Source organism: Cucurbita moschata, unplaced genomic scaffold (assembly GCF_002738365.1).
Source record: "Cucurbita moschata cultivar Rifu unplaced genomic scaffold, Cmos_1.0 Cmo_Scf00006, whole genome shotgun sequence".
NCBI lineage: Eukaryota > Viridiplantae > Streptophyta > Magnoliopsida > Cucurbitales > Cucurbitaceae > Cucurbita > Cucurbita moschata.
Genome location: NW_019268522.1, coordinates 835,858 through 851,118, shown reverse-complemented (window position 1 = coordinate 851,118; position 15,261 = coordinate 835,858). Strand labels below are relative to the sequence as shown.

The window sequence follows — 15,261 nt, the reverse complement described above, 5'->3', positions numbered from 1 at the left end:
CTATGATTAGGCTCGAGTGTATCGAGTCCATTTGAAAACACATGAAGATATTCTTTTCTACAAACGAAGGCTAATTGCTTAATGTTCGAGGTCATAACCCTAAACGTCGTCGAGTATGAGTGATACCTTAAATGAAGAAATCTCGATTATTAGTATATATATATATACCTCGATCTCGAAGCCTTCAGAGTATCTTTTTGATAGACGCCTCGAGATGTATGGGGAATTCGCTGCTGATAGATCCCGCCTAGTGTCCTTCTCTTTCCCCCGCCGCCTTCCGACCTGCGGGAGTATACAATGACAACTTTCGGGCACTCATGCCCGATCGTGAAAACTGCCTGTTGAATGTCTGATGGCGCGTTGCTCCGACCTGAGCTATGCAACAACAAGATCCCCCTTGATCTTTGCTGAATGTGCTTGACAGTCCCCCATAATACCCTCACTTGGGGACTAATTACTCCAGCTGTTCCAAGAGCCTCCGCTAATTGAACCCCATCCAGTAGACTCCCTGTTTGGCTCATCCCCTTCGTTAGCTCTTTTATCGGGATACTATTACCTAGGTTCGTAAAGTTTGAATGGATTATATGCATATACATATATACATATATACATATACATATACATATACATATATATATATATATATATATATATATATATATATCTAGAAATTGTTAGCATGGGTCACCATTTTAAAACACTTTTACTAGAGAGAAGTTTTCACACATTTTAAGAATGTTTTGTTTCCCTTTCCAACTAAGGTGAGATCTCGCAATCCACTTATTGAGGGTCGAGAGTCGACGTACTCGTTAACACACAATTCGATGTTTGACTCTCTCGTCTTAGATCATCATACAATCAATTTCGGATCAAATATTTTAATAAATTTTAAAAATATTTACAAAATAATAAGAGTGGTAAAAATTTACTAGTTTTTTATAATTTAGTGTATAATATATTATATTGAATGTTATAAAATATGTGCCTAATTCTAAACATTCTACCTTTCGTCTCTCAGTGTCAGTGTCGGCTCAGCATAGTGCTTTCGCCGTTGGTGTTCTTTTCGATCTCTACGCATTTCACCGCTCTACCGGAAATTTCCTCTGCCTCTACCGTACTTCAACTTGGTAGTTTCCACCGCCTGTCCAGGGTTAAGCCCTGTGATTTGAGAAGCTTTGATACCATGTTAAGAATGATGGTTGGATAGTTCTTTTTCTCTCACTAGTTGAGAGAAGGGAGAGAGAAGGGAGAGAAAGAGTGGAGTTCCCATCCATCTCCCAAAAGAGATGGTGGCCAAAAAAGTTCTTTTTGTACAAAGAACTGTATGATTGTGATGGTGATGATGATGCCTGCAATCACCACCAACAAAAAAACAGGGTAAAAAATAAATCATCAAAATTTCTCTCTCTTCTTTTCATTCCCCTCTCACTTTCTCTCTCCTCTTCCGCCATAGCCTCCCTCCATGAAAGCTCTGCAACAAAAAACCTCATAAATATCTACTTCATCATCAATGGAGGAACACGAGAAGTGTGGCTGCTGGGCTGTCCTTAAACGCACCGTTTCGGACGCCTCCAAATCTTCCCCCTCTTCCAAACACTCCCCCAACTCCATTCCTCGTGTTACTCTGCTTTACGATTCAGGTACTCTCTGAAAGTTCTGTTTTTTTTTTTTAATTTTTTTTAATTTTAATCATCTGGGTTTGTTTATTAAATCACGACAAAAAATGGGTTTTTGAATTTGGGATTTTTTAAAAAAAAATTTAAAGCTTTTTTTGATGCTCTGTTATGGTGGCAGAAAACAGAGTACGGTTGTTTTCTCTGTAAATTCTGTTAAAATCTGGTGAAGAACAGTGAAAGAACAGTAAATTCTGTTCTTACTGTTTCTGGGAATTTCTGAGTAAAAGCTGCAAAACTTTGGAAGTTAATGATTTTTTTTTACCTCTCTCTCTCTCTGTTTTTGGTTTTTTTTCTCTCTGTTTTAGTGAGAGAAAAAGACTGCAACATTTTGAAACTAGCTGTGTTCTTGCTCTTACGACGTCGTTTTGGCTGAATTTAAGTGTTCATTTATTTATTTTTTAATGTTAAATTTTGTGTTTTTTCATCCTCCGTTAGATTAGTTGAATTTATTGGTGTCACACCTGCCGCTAATTTAGTGAATGATCATGTGTTTATTATTAAAAAATACTATCTCTATTGGTACGAGGGCTTTTAGGGAAGTACAGAGCAAAGTTATGAAAGCTTATGCTCAAAGTTGACAATATCATACTGTTGTGGAGAGCCGTGTTCATCTAACATAGTATCATAGTCATACCCTAAACTTAGTCACGCTAATCGATTGGTAAATCCTCAAATATCGAACAAAGGACTCCAAAAGAAAAGGAGTCAATTCTCCTCGAAGACATAGTAAAAATTGACTAAGACTCAAAAGGAGTCGAACTTCGATTAAGAGAAGGCGTACTTTGTTCGAGGGGAGGTGTTGGATGATGAAAGTCTCACATCGACTAGTTTAGGGAATGTTCATGAGTTTATAGTCAGGCCTCTTGGAAAAACCCAAAGTAAAACCATAAGAGTTTATGTTCAAAGTGGACAATATTATACCATTGTCGAGAGTCGTGTTCATCTAACAGAATTGTCATAAAAAGAAAAATTATAAATTTTATTTTTTTTCGTTTACGGAAATATTTATTATTATGGAATAATTTTACTATTTTATTTTTCAATAATTAATTTGTTATTTTAAATATTAAAAAATATTCAGAAATAACATTTTAATTACTTGGCGGTTGCAGCTACCGAGACGCGGTACCTAAACGCAAGCAACCGAGATTTCTGCCCTCCGGCCGAAGCTCGGCTATCGTTCGACAATGCTCCGCCGCCGCCGTCCTCCGCGGACAAAAACAAGCGGCAGTTACTGAAATTTTCATTTCAGGAACTAAGATCGGCGACCGGAAATTTCCGGCCGGATAGCATACTTGGAGAAGGAGGGTTTGGATTCGTCTTCAAAGGATGGATCGAAGAGAATGGCACAGCGCCGGCCAAACCTGGATCAGGAATCACTGTCGCTGTCAAAAGCTTGAAGCCGGATGGTCTTCAAGGCCACAGAGAATGGGAGGTTCGAATTTCAACTTTTCTCTTTGAATTTTGATGTTATTTTTCTTTAAATCTTCTTTCAATTATTTCAGCTTTCGATTACATTAGAAATTTTGATTTTAGGTTAAACCATATAGAATGCCCTGAACTATATGGATTTTTATCATACCTTATCGTTTTAAGATTTCTCTCATAATGTCGACATTCGTTCACAGTGCCATTATCATCTTTTCCTTTTGATGACACTTTAGAATTAATTGTGATCATTCTTCTTGCTTTTTAAGCCATAGCCATATTTATTGTCGGTTGATTGTGAGAGAGAGTAGATAAAATATTTGCCACCGACGGTTCTCTTTTCTTCTCTCTCTCAAATCCTAAGCCTCACTTTTATTTGAATGGAGAACCAACGATGGGTTTGTTTTAGACGGCTCAAAAGCTAAGTATTAAAATCAAGCTTTTGAAATGATGAGGAAATAAAGAGATGATTGTGATCTAATTAAAATAAACTTTAGCATTAAAGGCATTTTATATGATTTAACTTTAGTTCTTACTACTTTAATCACATTTGATTACTAGGAAATATTGCATTGAAAAGATTAAGAAAGGAGCCACCATAGGTTGACCCCTTAATCAATAAGGGCCATTTAAATAATAAACTGCTTAGATGGAATGAGTTTGAGTCATGATGGCTTTCCGTCTATGGTTTAGTATCCTATGAGTTACCTTGACAATCAAATATAGAACGGTTAGGTGTGTTGAGGATTGTTAGGAGGAGATGATCATGAATTTATAAGGAATACATCTCCATTGGTATGAGGCCTGTTAGAGAAACCAAAAGCAAATACATGAGAGTTTATGCTCAAAGTGGACAATATCATACCATTGTGGAGGTTCGTGATTCCTAACAAGGTGGTTGTTCGGTAAGAACAGTCGTGGTGCATGCAAGTTGACTTGGATACTCGGAAGAAAAAAAAAAGGAAAAGAAAAAAAAAGAGAGGATTTGATGGCAGGATTTATAAGTAAGGAATGCATCTCCATTGGTATGAGGCCTTTTGGGGAAACCAAAAGCAAAACCATGAGAGTTTATGCTCAAAGTGGACAATATCATATCATTGTGGAGGTTCGTGATTCCTAACAAGGTGGTTGTTCGGTAAGAACAGTTGTGGTACATGTAAGTTGGCTTGAACACTCGTAAATAAAAAGAGAGGAGGATTCGATGACAGGCATTAGAAATAAAAAGAGAGGAGGATTCGATGGCAGGCATTAGAGATAGTTTGAAGATAAAAATGGGAAAGTTTGATTAGTTGAGGATTTGTTAGTGTTAGTATGTAGATGGATTGGTATTTAATAGCTGAAATCTCCCTTAATGCATTGCAGGCTGAGGTTAGCTTTCTTGGACAGCTTCACCATCCCAATCTTGTTAAGCTTATTGGATACTGTATTGAAGATGATCAAAGGCTTCTTGTATATGAGTTCATGACGCGTGGTAGTCTTGAAAACCATCTGTTCAGAAGTAAGTGGGATCCTCTTGCTTAGCCTTTTATCTTTCTTTTGTCCTCTTGCATCACTGCTTTTTACAGGCCAGCCATTCTACTTTTAAGCTTTAAATTATGACATATGAAGATGTTATCTGCACCTTTCTATTGGAACAGTGACAATATTTTACTAAATTACTTACTTTTTTTTTGAGAAATTGCAAAAAACTTTTATCTTCATTTCATCTTTTCTCCTGTTCATTCTTCTTTAGCGGCTTTTTCATTTTGTAGGAGAGCAATCACAATCTTACCAAATTTATTGCTTTTGTGAGAAGATTGTGGAATTTTGCTACCATTTCAACTTTGTCATCCTTATTTTGTTTTTTTAGTTTTTCTTCTGTTCTCTCTTCTTGTGATTAGAGTAGGATGGGAATCTACGACCAGTGTGATCCCACATCGGTTGGGGAGGAGAACGAAATACCCTCTATAAGGGTGTGGAAATCTCTCCCTAGCAGACATGTTTTAAAAACCTTGAGGGGGAAGCTCGAAAGGGAACGCCCAAAGAGGACAATATCTGCTAGCGGTGGGCTTGGGCTGTTACAAATGGTATCAGAGCCGAACACTGGGCGATGTGCCAGCGAAGAGGCTGAGCCCTGAAGGGGGGTGGACATGAGGCGATGTACCAACAAGGACGCTAGGCCCCAAGGGGGGTGGATTTGGTGGGGTCCCACATCGATTAGAGAAAAGACAAATTGCCAGCGAGGATGCTGGGTTCCGAAGGGGGGTGGATTGAGAGATCCCATACCGGTTGGGAAGAGAACGAAACACCCTTTATAAAGGTGTGGAAACCTCTCCCTAGCAGACGCATTTTAAAATTTTTTTAGGGAAAGCCAGAAAGGAAAAGCTTAAAGAGAACAATATCTGCTCGCGGTGGGCTTGGGCTGTTACAACCAAGGTTGTGCCTAAGCCCATGGCACAACCGTGTACCTCAACACTTGTGGTGTGCGCTTTCAGCTTTAAAAAACACTAGCCACAAGAAACTAAGATATGTGACACGAGAGAGTAATTGTGGGTAAATATGTATTTTACATAAAGAGGCGAGTAATTTTGTGATTCTGCATTTGTTGCTGCTTTTAGTTGTCAGTTAGAAAAATTGCGTACTTGTGTTACGTTTCACAGGCCCTTCAAAATAATTGATTTTGGAAAAAAAAATACAAGCACTTTAATAGGATAACTGCTTAATGATAAATATCTTTGATATTAAGTTCTATGCTCTAAAGGTTTTTAAAACGACCTCCAGATCTCTTCTCAAAATACGCGTACGAGTGCCTTTTGACTTTTTCGAAAAGTACTTATAAATCACTTTCATGCACAATGACTTTGAATCAAAGTGCTTTTGGTTATAGCAAAAGTGCTTATAGCCATGCGAAAAGAGCTCTAAAACATAGCCTTTGCCCTTAAAGAAGGGATGGTTTATGGTACTATTACTACATTTTGAATAGTAATAAACACTTATAGTTAAATATATGCAGAGATTATTTACATAGTTGCATGATTGGATCGTGTAGAATGTCGTGATACTATGTTTGTTCATAGCGAAAGTTCTGATAGTGTTCAAATATTTTTCTTTTGAAGGGACTATACCTCTTCCATGGTCAAACAGGATTAAAATTGCACTTGCTGCCGCCAAAGGCTTGGCCTTCCTCCACAATGGTCCAGAACCTGTTATATATAGAGATTTCAAGACATCAAACATATTGCTTGATACAGTATGTGATTTATTGGCATGTTTCGAAGCAATTTTGTAATATTATTTTGAATGACTAAATACATGTTTGGAAGTGATTTTGAACACGATAAAAGTAATTTTAACCGTTTCAAGTTAAATTTTTTCGATTAGTTGCTTAATACATCTTATGATGAACTCTTGTAGGAGTACAATGCAAAGCTTTCGGATTTTGGCTTGGCAAAGGCTGGGCCTCAGGGAGACAAAACACACGTTTCCACTAGAGTAGTTGGAACATATGGCTATGCTGCACCAGAATATCTAATGACTGGTGAGGAAATCTAATTAAAAATTAAAGACCATGTTTGATAACCATTTGATTTTTCATTTTTGGTTACACCTATGACTTTTCTTCGTTTTGTTATCTAGTTTGTAAATGTTTTTAAAAACCAAGCCAAATTTTGAAAACTAAAAAAAATTGTTTTTGTTTTTGAAATTTGCTAAGAATTAAAATCTTTTTGCGAAAAAGATGAGCAAAATAACACCATTTTCAGAAACCAAATGGTTATCAAATGGGTTAATGTATGGTACCTACCTCCCTCAGATTTAGCATTTTTATAGTAAAGTGAGACGACTGTCTCATTAGAATAGTCGAGGTACATGCAATCTGATGAAAACAATATAAACATACTCCTATTGTGATGTCTCATATTGGGGTAGACACGAGACGATGTGCCAGTAAGGACGCTGGCCCCGAAAGGGGTGGATTTGGTGGCAGTCTCACCTCGATTAAAGGAAGAAGTGCCAGCGAGGATGCTGGGCCTCGAAGGGGGGTGGATTGTGATGTCCCACATTGGTTGGGGAGGAGAACAAACCACCCTTTATAAGGGTGTGGAAACCTTTCCCTAGTAGACGCGTTTTAAAGCCTTGAGGGGAAACCCGAAAGAGAAAGCCCTAAGAGGATAATATCGGCTAGCAGTGGATCTGGATCGTTACACCTATATTATACTTTTAGTGTTTTGATTCTGCACATAATTTAACTTATACGGGAAGGATTGGTATTTAACAATCTGTATTTCTTTGGCTCCTGACCATTTTTAGGACATTTGACGTCAAAGAGTGATGTCTATAGCTTTGGCGTCGTTCTACTCGAGATTTTAACTGGGAGGAGGTCGATGGACAAGAAACGTCCCAGTGGTGAGCAAAATCTAGTGTCATGGGCTAGGCCATATTTAGAAGACAAAAGGAAGCTTTACCACATAGTGGATCCTCGCTTGGAGCTCAACTACTCCATCCAGGGGGTTCAGAAAATCTCTAAACTAGCTTTTCACTGCATCAGTAGGGATCCAAAATCTCGTCCCACCATGGATGAAGTTGTCAAGTTTCTCATTCCGTTACAGGACCTTAACGACCTCGCCATCTTAGCCTATCATTCGCGCTTGTCTCAGCAAGGTCGACGAAAGAAGAAATCAGATGGACTGCACCAGCTAACGTACACTCAGTCAAGAAACATTAGGACCTCTCCTATGAATGTCGGAATCGTTCATCGTCGTCGATGAAGGGTAGGCTGTAACTCCTCAGAGCCAGAGAGAGCAACGGACGGAAGAGGAAAGGTACACGAAAAGCTTATTCTTCTTCTGACCATGAATTTGGAACATTTGAATTTCTATGTATGGCTGTCTTTTTTGTTGTTCTGTGCTGTCGTAGATGCAATCTTAAGATCGTCATTTGCAGCCTTGTGGTACCTCAAGAATGTCAGTTGCTCTGAGTTTGGAATTATTGGCCATTGTGTTTGTGATTGTTGTGTACGTTTATATTGCTGGCTAGCATCTGCAATTTCTGATATTATCCATTGCGTTGTTACTTTTCGTATTTAACATTCGAGAGAATAAGTTCAAGTCATGGTATCGTTTACTTAGAATTTAATATCCTATGAGGTACTATAACAATCAAATGTAGCCGGTGGATGATTGTTTAGTGAGAATAGGTAAGGTGAGCTCGAGTTGACCGTCTACTTGGATATTGATAGATATAAGAAAAATAAAGTTGAATTTTGATATAGTTCTTACTAGAACTTGGAGATTTCAGTTATTCGAATAAGATGTTCGTTTAACTAGCGAGGTGAAAAATTCTTATTTAAATAGGGAACGGAGGAAGGAGTGAAAAGAGGTTTCTCTGTTAGCTAAACGGGACTGGAGATGGAGACTACATTTCCCATTCCCGTCCTCGACTCCAACCCCACGTGGACATCTCTATCTATGCTTAGTTAAAATAAAAATTTTATTTTTCTCTCGTGTATTCAACCATACAGAATTATCTGCCAGGATGTCAACCCTTCAAATGGTTTTACTCTCCTCAAGTGCCTTGTGTCACAATCTATGGGAAAATGCATACGGGTTTGGATTCTTCTTAAGATTTGTCATGAGCGTGTCAAGATCATGACGCCGCATGATTGAAATGTACCACAATGACATCGTGCAAGTCTTGTTTTATGAAGCCATATATTTTGCCAATGCCATCAACAGAGATCACAACCTGCATTTATATAGAAATATTTTGAAAGCCACGCTTCTCTCTGCAACGTCAGGATCGGCCACACAACATAGAGAAACAAAATTTGTTAAAAATCACTTCTTGCTTCTAAACTCTCATGAACGTAACAATTTAGTCTATTAACTTTAAAATTGATAACAATAGTCTTTATTGTAAAAAGATCATCAAAATTAAATGTCGTCTTTTTATTCAGATAATTAAATTGTTAAATCATTATAAATTAACGACCAAAAGAGAATGTTATTTAATGGAAACGACTATACCACGAGTCTAAAAAGTACTTTTTTGTTTTTACTTGTTCCATACAAGTTCAAAATATTTTTTAAAATCTTCTCTGAATATAATCATAACTCCTAAACGGATTAAAATATTTTTTTTCGATTAATAGGTTAGAGGTTTGAATCTACCACTCCACTTGTTAAACTAAAAAAAACAATATAGAAATCTTCACGAGAGTTTAGTTAGGGGGAGAGGTAGAACATTTTAACCTAAAAATGATGCAAACTTACGTATATTGAAACGTGCACGCACGATTGAAAAAAGATCAAACGATAAAAACCCTACAAACCAAAACAAAGAAAAGACTCGAACCAAAAGAACGAAGTGATATTGGCGCGGCTCAATCCGAGGCAGAATTTTCAAATAAAACAAAACTCGGACTTCAGATTGAACTGCACCAACATCGCTCGTAATCACTCTCTATGAATCTTTAACTTCCTTCTTAATTTCCTTACAAAATAACGCTCGCTCAATCTTCAAATCGAACTGAACCAATGTCGCTCTTAATCACTCTCGTTCTTAATTCCCTTAGCTTTATAAGTACCCAAAAAGAGAGGGGAAATGAGACACACAAAGTAGAGTTTCTTTTTGGTTCTCAAGCTTGCAGGCTTTGGGACCCCTTTGCCTCCCCACCATCTCTTTTCATTCCCTCATTTATGCACTTTATATATATATATATATATAATACAACTTCGATATGTTCGGTTTTATGTTTCAGTTAAATTAGGGTTACAGATGACGTTGGTACAGCGTGTTGAGGTGTTGTCGTTCCCGACCCTTACTCAATAGGGTTTTTTAGTTCAATTTCTTACACTTATATAAACATATATTTAGTACGATCCCAATTATGCACGTTTTTTAAAAAAACGACTCCAAAGTTAGATTTTTGTTCAAATTTCTGAGTTTGGAAGGATTTATTCAATCTTCTATCTCGTGCATTAATCAAACCTAATTTTGCACGACATTTAAGAATACTATTCTTCAATTTATTCATCCCCGATCCTTACTCAATAGGGTTTTTTAGTTCAAACGAAACTCATTATGCACGTTTTTTTAAACGACTCTAAAGTTAGAATTCCGTTTAAATTTCTGGGTTTGGAAGAATTTATTCCATCATCAATCGTGTGCCTTAATCAAACTTCATTTTGAATAGAACTGAACTAGCCCGTGAATTTAGCGAAAAAAATGAACCTAATAAAAATTTTGAAAATTTTTCGACATATATTTAAATTAATAATTGAAAAAAAGAAAAAGAAAAAGAGCTTAGAGCCCATCATTTAATGTGTTTTTATTGCAATGATTTAAAGAGCTCATCTCTTTGGAACATTTTTTTCCTTCAAATTTACCGACAAATATAAATGAAATGGGTCACAAATTTAACTTTATATTATATCCAATAATTAGGTATAAAAATAATCATATAAAGTATGGTTTTAATTTTGTCACACTTTTGAATTTTTTTGCAAAGTTTTTATTTTCCACTAAACTATATACTAAATAGTGTTATTTAATTGGTGCATTCTTTTTTATTATATTCTTTAAACAAAATCGTTATCACGTTCTTAGAATCGCCCAAATTTTAAAGTTTTTTATTCTTATTCGGAACGGTGTGTAATTAGGAAAATCAATGAAAAATTGATCAAATTGGATATCAAAATGAACGTAAAACGACTAGAACAACGAAAATCGATTGGCTAACTTAAAAGTTTATAATTTATTAAGTTGAATCGAACGAATTGCTTGTAACTCGAGTTTGAAGATTCCTCACGGCTTGATTCTTAGCTAAAAAGTAGTCATACTGACCTTAAAATGCTTCCAATAGTATAAAAATGTCTCATGAACAGTAACAACCCAAGCCAATTGCTTGTAACTCGAGTTTGAAGATTCCTCACGGCTTGATTCTTAGCTAAAAGTAGTCATTCTGACCTTAAAATGCTTCTAATAGTATAAAAATGTCTCACGAGATGTAACAACTCAAGCCCAAGCCTAAGCCCACCACTAACCGATAATATCATCTTTAGGCCTTTCTCTTTTGGGCTTCCCTCAAGGCTTTAAAACGCGTCTAAGGAAAGATTTTCACACACTTATAAAGATATGAGATATCACATGAAGGGTTGAAAAGGGTCCAAATATATCATACCTAAGCTGGATCAGTCGAGAACTCAAGCTAGACTCATTCAATATATACAAGAAATAGTATTAGAGAAGAAATTAAGAAGGAAAAACTATGTAGCATTGAATTAATGACCGAACAATGTGAAACCCTAGCTCGAAAAACTGAGTTCCGATCAATATTTTGAAAAGTTCTGGTGATGAAAGTTGACCGAACCGACCACGTCTGGTTTATCGTGTTTTGGGTTGTCCCCTATATTGTAGCCTTGTAAAAAGATTGAAATGTTGCCCTTGAAGAAGACAACTTCATGGTAAAGAAAGAAAAAAGAAATGAAAGGGTATGGAGATGAAGGCCCATGCTATAAAGACAAGGCCAACCTTTGGCCATGCACTAAGGAGACATTGTCCTAGGGTTTGCCCTATCATTCCATTTCCCTTTTATTTTTTTTCCTAGAGAATTACAAAAATACCCTTTTCATGATTTGAGTCGATAACTTTTGCACGCCACGATCGAGACACATTCTGTGAGATCCCACATCAGTTGGAGAGGAAAATAGAGCGTTTCTTACAAACACGTGGAAATCTCTTCCTAACAGACGCGTTTTAAAATCATGAGTGTTGTGGCAATACGTAACAGATGTTAAATGGAATTAGAGCCAGGCATGCAAGGACACTGCCTCCCGGAGGTGAAATGTGAGATCTCACGTTCGCTGAAGAGGGGAACGAAATATTTCTTATAAAAATGTGGAAACCTCTCCCTAGCAAACGCGTTTTAAAATCGTGAGTCTTGTGGTGATACGTACAGATGTTAAATGGAATCAGAGCCAGTCAACAAGGACACGGTCTCCCAGGGGGTGAAATGTGAGATCCCACATCGATTGGAGAGAGAAATAGAGCATTTCTTACAAGCACGTGGAAACTTCTCCCTAACAGACGCGTTTTAAAATCGTGAGTCTTGTGGCGATACGTACATATGTTAAATGGAATCAGATCCCGTCAATAATGACACTGCCTCCCAGGGGGTGAAATGTGAGATCCCACATCGATTGAAGAGAGGAATAGAGTATTTCTTATAATTACGCGAAAACCTCTCCCTAATAGACGCGTTTTAAAATCGTGAGTTTTGTGGCGATACGTACATATGTTAAATGGAATCGGAGCCAGTCTACAAGGACACTGCCCTCGGGGGGTGAAATGTGAAATCTCACATCGATTGGAGAGGGGAATAGAGCATTTCTTACAAGCACGTGGAAACCTCTCCCTAACAGACGCGTTTTAAAATCGTGAGTCTTGTGGCGATACGTAGCCGATGTTAAATGGAATCAAAGCCAGTGATCAAGGACACTACCCCTCCGAGGTGAAATGTGAGATCTCACATTGTTGGAGAAGGGAACAAAACATTTCTTATAAAGATGTGGAAACCTCTCCCTAACAGACACATTTTTAAACCGTGAGGCTAACAATGGATCAAAGCTGACAATATCTATTAACAGTGGGTTTGAGCTATTATACATTCTCTCGTACCCTAAACCTTATCCAAAAAGTTCAGCTCCAATTTAGAGAGATAATAAACTCGAAACTTCAATTCTGATAACATTTTTCTTTTTTGCTTTCATTTCGATTCATTTTAGATCAAGAACAGTCTTACTTTCGTATATAATTTACTTTTATTTAGTTCAACACGGTCCAAAATCAATGTCATAATAGTTATTATGAGAGAGCATGTGCATGCTCCACTCATGGCAAACATGTTTTGTTCTTCCCATTTCCTACTCAAATCAGAATGTTTGACCAAAATTGTCCTCTCCATTACTATCTTCTAAGTGAAGAATTGAACCATCGAATCGAACGAGAAAGTTGATTGAAAATAGAAGAACTAATGGCGATGATGTAAGAACAAGAAGATTCGATCCATCAACTACCGAACGCGATCACGATAAGTTCATTCGGCCACTAAGTATCATCTTAGGATTGAAATAAGAAAAGTATGAGTGGGAACAGATGTTCAAAAATTGTAGAACTATAATTTTTTTGTTCATTACAACGATATTAAGATGTTAACCACATTGCAACTGCGAGGGTTGTGTAGGAGAGTGAGATAGTGTGCGCGGGAAACGGCGGAGAAACCATGCGCAACCGAAGATGAAGTACTCATTATACTAGAAAATCTTCCAAATCATCTTATTTCTGTTTTTCATTTTGTTTAGAGTTCTGCAGGCATGATGCGCACCGATAGCGGTCGAGGAAGCTCATCGAGGCAACCGGAAGGTGCAGAGATTGTTTATTCGAAAGAAAATGTAACGATTCAGCCTACGTAGTTTGCGTCTGAAAGGATTCGTGGAAGATTGAGGTTGATCAAGCGAGAATCGTCTCTGTTCATTGTAAGCACCATTAATCAGGATTTCTTGTTTATTTGGAATGAGAAATCTGTATTTTGATATTCTTGCATCACTGGAGATGTTTCTTGTTTTTGATTGTAGACCTGGATTCCTTACGAAGGACAAAACTCAAATGCGAAATTATCGGTGAGAGGTAGTTTCCATTCTCTTCTTTCTATGAATTTCTTGTCTGTGCATTTCTTAAATGTAGATAGAAATCTGTACGCCATTAGAGCAGTGTCAATCACTGAAATGAGGTCTATCCGTCGCCATACTCCAGCAACAGATTATCACCATCTGGAAAACAACAAATCATATGTGATGTTATTGAGATGGATGTGTAGGTTTACTAGTCAGATGCCCTAGGAAATTTGACATCTCAGAAACTCATAATAGCCATAGTTATCATTTACATGGCTATAGGGGAAGGTAATAGTTGTGATTGAATATGTTGGATGAAAGTCCACATCGGCTAATTTAGGGAATGATCGTGGGTTTATAATCAAGAAATACTATCTTCATTGGAGTGAGGCCTTTTGGGGAAGACCAAAGCAAAGTCATGAGAGCTTATGCTCAAAGTGGACAATATCATACCATTATGGAGATCCGTGATTCCTAACAGAATAATTTGGTTAGAAGATTGTCCTACTAGTACTTCGGTATCTTCCCTATTCTCTATATCTTCATTTGAGGAATTTGACAATATTTGCCCGAAGAGCAGAATGGCACTTGTAATAAGAGATTGATCTCTAGACCTTAGTTAAAAGTACCTGAATGTATCCATCGGTTGGAAACATTCTATAGGCAATTCATAGAATGGAAAGGGTTGAGGCCTAATTCTTACTTGATTAAACTACCAATGAACATTGCATCTCAAAGACATTCAATGTATCAAATTTAACTGAATATCATGCTCCTGATGGGTTCCTGCTGGCTATTGAAATGGTAAGCTGTTTAGGTTAAGAAGAGTCGATTGATGCAGAATGCATGCTGCAACTATATCCTTTTGTATACACACCTTAGGTTACTTGTTTATTGTGGGGTTACTATGTTGTTAGTTATTTGAGAATTAGCATTTACAATTAGTAATTAGGGGTAGCTCTCTACTTGTAATTTAGCTGGCTTCCCTCCTATAGAAGGGCCAAGCCACCCCAACTTTGTGCCACCGCTTTGTATGGTAGGCCAATTTTATACATCTGAAATTTCTTTTGAGTTCTCCTATATGCTGATGTTTACTATCACTTTAATCGTCATGTATGTCGTTTTATGCCAAAGCACATTTTTTATAGTGAATTAGTTTCTCATGTGTTCTTTCTATTAATTACCTTGCTGATTTGTTCTTCATTCACGTACAGAGAATTCGAATACGGAAAGGTTATGCATCTATGGGAGGTGTTGTGGACTCATTATCTGTCTGAGCACCTGCATCTATACATTTGTGTTACGATCTTGAAGCGCTACCGTAACAAAATAATGGAGGAGCAGATGGACTTCGACACGCTCTTGAAGTTTATCAATGAGTTGAATGGTCACATTGACCTTGACGCTGCCATCAGGGATGCAGAAGCTTTATTGTGCGTGTGCAGGGGAGAATGTTGCTGCTAACATCCCTCCTGGTACCCCATCCTCATTACCACTGGATGATGGGA

At 37.3% G+C, this 15,261-nt stretch overlaps 1 protein-coding gene and 1 long non-coding RNA gene across 2 annotated transcripts; both read left to right on the top strand.

The window, feature by feature from the left end:
• Window positions 1–1,370: 1,370 nt before the first annotated feature.
• Window positions 1,371–8,135, top strand: LOC111443990 (probable serine/threonine-protein kinase PIX7). The gene is made up of 6 exons (XM_023081880.1): window positions 1,371–1,640; window positions 2,789–3,111; window positions 4,467–4,602; window positions 6,200–6,333; window positions 6,498–6,621; window positions 7,392–8,135. The coding sequence occupies exons 1-6, from the start codon at window positions 1,511–1,513 to the stop codon at window positions 7,847–7,849; spliced, it is 1,305 nt and encodes a 434-aa protein (XP_022937648.1). The 5' UTR covers window positions 1,371–1,510; the 3' UTR covers window positions 7,850–8,135.
• A 4,869-nt stretch (window positions 8,136–13,004) lies between these two features.
• LOC111443994 lies at window positions 13,005–15,252 on the top strand. The gene is made up of 3 exons (XR_002710628.1): window positions 13,005–13,615; window positions 13,715–13,766; window positions 14,968–15,252. It is a non-coding gene; the product is annotated as an uncharacterized LOC111443994 (long non-coding RNA).
• The last annotated feature ends 9 nt before the right edge of the window (window positions 15,253–15,261 follow it).

Coding starts and splice junctions, on each gene's coding strand:
- LOC111443990 (XM_023081880.1), top strand. CDS start 1,511: ATGGAGGAACACGAGAAGTGTGGCTGCTGGGCTGTCCTTAAACGCACC. Junction 3,112..4,466: donor AAGGCCACAGAGAATGGGAG/GTTCGAATTTCA, acceptor AATGCATTGCAG/GCTGAGGTTAGCTTTCTTGG. Junction 4,603..6,199: donor TGAAAACCATCTGTTCAGAA/GTAAGTGGGATC, acceptor TTTCTTTTGAAG/GGACTATACCTCTTCCATGG.